The 6,000-nt window shown below is 42.6% G+C and overlaps 1 protein-coding gene across 2 annotated transcripts in view; it reads left to right on the forward strand.

The window, feature by feature from the left end:
- Positions 1–2,621, forward strand: part of LOC144691455 (coagulation factor X-like) — a 69,228-nt gene extending 66,607 nt beyond the window's left edge. For both annotated transcript variants that reach the window (XM_078559557.1, XM_078559556.1), the window contains one exon: positions 1,409–2,621. In XM_078559557.1, the coding sequence (XP_078415683.1) occupies positions 1,409–1,989 (581 nt within the window). In that variant the 3' untranslated portion in view covers positions 1,990–2,621. The remainder of the gene's footprint in view (positions 1–1,408) is intronic.
- The last annotated feature ends 3,379 nt before the right edge of the window (positions 2,622–6,000 follow it).

A 6,000-nucleotide genomic window follows, 5' to 3' on the forward strand; every position in this document is an offset into this window, starting at 1 on the left:
ACCATTTACCGGAACCATTCCTGAGAATAGATTAGCAGCTCGTTTTAAGGATTCCTTAGGCGGAATCTTCTGAGGAGTGGAAGTCACCATTGGATTGCCACTCCTTACCTTACAGTGGAGCTCCACATTTCCTATCCGGACTTCCAAAACGGGCCCCCTGAGAAATGTGGAGCATACCTGCTTCTGGTGTCCTTCCATCGTGGTGTAGAGGTGTTGGGGAAAGCGTGGCCACTCCCCATTTTTATTGAACCAGTGGTAAGTTTAAGCCTCCCTTTGTTTAAATGCCATTTTAACAAGCTAGGGAGAGAAGGTAAGTGTGTAAGGTAAGTGGGTGAGAGGGTAGGTTGGCAGGTAAGTGGTTGAGGGGGTAGGGTGGGTCAGTGAGTTGGGGGTGGGGGATGAAATGGAGTAGTCAGGGATGGGGCGCAATCAGGATGGGGTGGTAGTCAGGGGTGGGGAGTGTTGGGGGGCTGGGGTAGTCAGGTGGTCAGGAGGGAGTCAGGTTGGGGAGAGTCGGGGTGCAGTCGGTTCATTGTCGGGGGGTAGTCAGTTGGAGTTGTGTGGTTGAAGGCGGTAGTTGGGGAGTCAATTGGTGAGTCAGTGGGGGGAGGAGTCACTAATACAGTTACGGAGGAGTTAGAACTAGTTTTAATCCCTCTAACTTTTCCTGGGTAACTATTCTGCTAACTAAATCAGAAGCATCCTAAATCTCCGACTCTAACTCAGAGTTTCAGAAGGTTCCAGACTCAGGGTAATTGCCTAACGGAAGCTGAAACATCCCAGGCAATTCCCGTGCAGTCAGTGCATGGGGACTTCCGAGGGGCCCCCAGCACATCTTCCGAGGTCCCTTCAGGGTACGACCATCTTGAACCCGGAAGATCAGGGCCCTTGTGTAGAAATCTCTTCATGGCTGTGTTCCAAGCTCCTACACTCCCACCGAACAACCTCCCCCCAGTCATCTGTAACCTCCTCCAGCTTCACAACCCTCTGGGTTTAATGCAGACCTACAATTCTGGCCTTTTCAGCATCCCCTTCTTCACCCCAATTTTAGCAGCTGTGACTTCAGCCATCTAAGTCCAAATTTCTGGATTTTCCTCCAGGAACCTCTCCAACTCTCCATCCTTTAAGATCCTCCAAAAAAGATATCGCTTTGCCCAATCTTTTGGTCATCCATCCTAATGCCCTCCATTGTGAAGCACCTTGGGATGTTTCATTGCATTAAAAGTACTGGATAAATGCAGTTGTTGTTAGAATTGTAGAAGAAGGATTGTGGATTTGTAGGATAGAAGTGCTTTCATTTCAATGTGAACAAATTGATGGAAGTTTGACTGTCAAATAAATAATAGCAGGGCATTTATAAATTGCTGAGTTACTACCTTATTGACACATATCTGTTATTACCCCCTAGGTGAGTTTGATGTTAAGAAAGAGGAGCAAACAGAACAGCGAATAGAAGTTGAGGCAGCAGTTCCCCACCAAAAGTTCTACCGCAAAACATATGACAACGATATTGCAGTCCTGATATTGAAGAACCCTATTCAATTCAATGAGAATGTTGTCCCAATCTGCCTGCCCCAAAAAGAATTTACAGAGACGGTCTTGATGAAATTGCCAACTGCCTTAGTCAGTGGCTGGGGCCGTGTCCTCGACCATGGGATGACAGCCGATAAGCTCCAGCGCATCATGGTGCCATATGTCGATCGGTCAAGTTGCATCGAGTCCAGCAAGTACCCTGTGTCTGCGAACATGTTCTGTGCTGGCTACAAGGATGAGATCAAAGACGCCTGCCAAGGAGACAGTGGTGGACCCCATGTTACCCAACACAAGGAAACCTGGTTCTTGACCGGCATTGTGAGCTGGGGAGAAGGATGCGGACAGAAAGGGAAATATGGCATCTACACAAAGGTGTCAAAGTACATCGGGTGGCTCAGAAGGGTTATTAGAGAGATGTCCGTTGATCGTAACAGGAACATAAGCTCAACAATTTAGTTCAGAAATGAATCTCATAAGCTTAAAAAACAAAGGGCACACACCTTACAAGAGTGCAAATGAGTGACACAATTAGATATGCTCCCCATCAAATCGAATAACACATCATTGCCGAAATAATGCTCACGTTTTAATAGAACATAAATACCAAATTCAGGCTACATTAATTCCATATAATCTCACTTATACCAATTGTCCACAGAATGTTGGTGGTCTAGAATGTTTGTGCTTGTAAGGACAGTGAAAATGTCAGTGTTCATCATTACTGTGTAAAAGTGACAGCAAGTACTGGTGTCTGTACATGCACAGTTAAAGGTAGGAATTGGGGAGATGCTGTCAGTGATATTTTGATCTTCCATAGATTGTGCTATCACAGTCTTTACAGAATTGCAGATTTGGCCTGATCTTCCCCCTTTTACACAGTATTCTTGCTTTTAAGAAAAAGAAACATTTTAACTGTTAAGCCTTGCAAAATGAGGTATACTGAGTTTTTGAAGTGTGCAAAATTATAGTTACTGCCAACAATGTCTCTGACCTGAAATACTAATTTAAAAGTGTGAGGTTTCATTCCTTCCATTCCATACTAAAAGATGCATGATTTTTAAAATAATAAAAATTAATTTTTTAAAGTTTCTTTGTGATATTTCAGTTTCTACCTTGATCCCATTGGTATATCCCTATCTTTATTTCACTCATTGTATAATGATTAACAAGTGACTTAATCTGTGATTTTTATTTCCTGGTTTACTGTCTGTGAGAATTATTTGATCTGATTGGCTGCTGAACCTGCTTGATGACATCACTGTTGCTTGACACCATGGATCTCCTATAGATGATGCCAATTTGAAAGTCATATCAGAATAGGGGAAATCAATGCTAAATCTTTGTGGCAGCTTTCCTCAAGGTCAGCAGTGACACCATCCTATCACTGCCGATTGGAAAATCCAGGCAATTTAGTTTGCAAAGAAGATTTATCTTTCTTGGAGAATGTCATAACATTCTCCTAACCCACAAGTGTAATGCCTAATCATAAATCCCATGTTGTAATTTGAATGCTACATGCAAAATAGCAACCTGTTATCAATTATTTCAACCACGTGGGACTGCTCCCCAATGCCCTTATTGCATTGGAAAAGTTTTCGTGCGGTGGGTTACATGTCAGAACACCCACCCACTGAACAGTGACAGATAGCCACTTTGAATAATCAAGGGCCCGATTAAGGGCCATATTTCTGGGCTGCCAGCATTTTGCCAGTGGTGGAGTGCCCCCTCACCACCCTACCCCCGCCAAGTGGGGAGGTCAACAGCTGCATGGAGGAAGCATCCCAGCAGCTTCCTTGGAGGAGAGGGGTGGGGGGGGCGTAATCTAAATCGGAGACTCCATGCCCAGGAAAGTTCAACCCTGCAGCCCCAAATACCCACCTGGAGGGGTCTCCCTTCCATTCGGCAGAACCGACCACTGGTCTGTCTCACCAGCAGCCACTTCTCCCGGTGGTAACTGCTGAGGATCCAGAGCTGGCAGCTCTCTGATTGGACTGGCAGCATAAACAGCCCAATTAAATAGTCGGCTCCAGGAAAATTACCGATGTGATTTCAGCTGCCCACTGAACGTGCTCATAACCCGCGTATAGTCCCAATGTCACAACATCCCCTCTTCCAATAAAATCCCAGCCACTGAACATTATTGAGTTTTCAACAGTGGCAGACACACAAAACAGTACTAAGCTTCCAGTAGCGACAGATACATTGAACAGATTGCGTAAGAGCAACAGATACATTGAATGGAGCTGAGTGTAAAATAGTGAAGGATACACTATACAGCACAAAATAGTGACAGAAACAATAGAAAATACCGTGTACATTACTGAAAGTTACACTGAACATTGACAAGTGTAAAGAAGAAAGAAAGACTTGCATTTATATAGTGTCTTTTTCAACCTCAGGACATTCAGAAGCACTTTACCCCCATGAAGTACTTTTGAAGGGTTGTCACTGTTGTAATGTAGGAAACACAGCAGCCAAATTGCATACAGCAAGTTCCCACACACAGCAATGTGATAATGACCAGGTGATTTGTTTCAGTGATATTGATTGGCGATAAATATTGCCCAGTACACCAGGGACAGCACCCTTGCTCTTCTTCAAAATAGCACCATGGGATCTTTTATATCCACCTGAAAGGAAAGTCAAGTCCTCAAGTTAATGTCTCACCTGAAAGACAGCATCTTGGACCGTGTGGGACTCCCTCAGTATAGCACTGCCAGCCTAGATTTTTGTGTACAAGGAATGGGACTTGAAAGCCCAACTTTTGGAATAATAGGTACCAGTGCCACCAACTGAGCCACAGCTAAGACATACTTTATGTAAAATAGTGGGAATTAGAGCAAACAGTACAAAATGTGCAATAGTGACAGATGCATTGAACAGTGCAGGGAAAAAGGGAGAAACGATAAAGCTAAATGCACTATATCTGGATGTGCAAAGCACTCACAGGAAAGTCATAGTAGATGAATTAACAGCAGAGGTAGAAATTATCAGATATAATAAAATATAATTTGGTCTACTAGCCATTGCAAAGATGTGAATGATCAAGGATTGAAAGTAAATATTCCAGGATGCTTAATTTTTAGTAGAGATTGGTAAAATGAAAAAGGGGTGAGGTAGCCCTGATAATAAAGGATGGGAGAAAGGTAGTAGGGAGAAAGGATCTTGGCTCAGAAAATCAAGAAGTAGAATCAGTTTGGGCAGAGCTACGAAACAAAAGGGACAGGAAATATCAGTGGGTGTAATTTATATGCCCCCTAACAGGAGTTGCAGTGTAGGGCAGAGTATAAATTGGGAAATTAGAGGGCCATGTAACAAAACTAATGCAGTAATCAGGGGAGACTTTAATATTTATATAGGTTGGGTAAACCAAATTTGCGGCAATGAAGTGGATGACAAGTTCATGGGATGTATGAAAGGTAGTTTTTTAGATCAGTATGTGAAAGAACCAATTAGGAAACAGGCAGTGTAAAATCTAATATTGTGCAATGAGAGTGAGTTAACTAATGACCTTCTCAGGAATAGTGAACATTAAATGATGGAATTATATATTGAGTTTGAAAGTGATTTAGTTAAGGCAAAACTAAGATCTTTAATTTGAATGTAGATTGGGAAACTAGATTAAATTACATGGTGGAGACAGGAGACAACACCTGAGTTAGATGTGGACGGACTGTGGAGTTGGGAATTTGGTTCACATGGGGATTCGGTACAGAGGGTAAAAGAGGTGTTCTATTTGATACCTTTATTAGCAGTGTCCAGTAGTTGGTGAGTTTAATTCAGATGCGAGAATTTTTAGCAAAAACAAACCATAGCGAGTCTTTTCTGGGCCATATATCTTTTCCTGTTTTTTAATCCCACAGGAGCTGAAATTTCAGGTACAGTCTTTCTGTCAACCGCTTTTTGTACGAAGATTCTCAAATTTAAAACTGTGCTTACCGATTGTGCAAAGATTCAAAGTTTGTAATCTTAATGAGGAGAAGAGGCTCATCGCTTCAGTAAGGTTGCAGTTGATTGACACGTTTGATCAGGATTGTTTGACAGCTGAAATAAATAGGAACCAGCAGCTGAGTACCCACAAACTGTTCTTCTGGTATTTGGTTCAGTCTGAAGTCTCTGATTGAGGAATGTTTGTGAGACAATATAGATAGATGGGTTGGTGGAGTGGGCGGTAAAGGGGCAGATGGATTTTAACATTGAGAAGTGTGAGGTCATACATTTAGGGAAGTCAAACAGTTACAGGGATTACACAATAAATGGGAATATACTAAGAGTAGTAGATGAAGTGAGAGATCTTGGCGTACAAGTACACAGGTCCCTGAAGGCAGCAGTTCAAGTAGACAAGGTTGTAAAGAAGGCATACGGAATGCTCTCCTTCATTGGTAGGTATAGAATATAAGAGTAAGGATATAATGTTGGAATTGTATAAAACACTGGTGAGGCCACAACTGGAGTATTGTGTGCAGT

This window comes from Cetorhinus maximus, chromosome 16, assembly GCF_964194155.1.
Source record: "Cetorhinus maximus chromosome 16, sCetMax3.hap1.1, whole genome shotgun sequence".
NCBI classification, from domain to species: domain Eukaryota; kingdom Metazoa; phylum Chordata; class Chondrichthyes; order Lamniformes; family Cetorhinidae; genus Cetorhinus; species Cetorhinus maximus.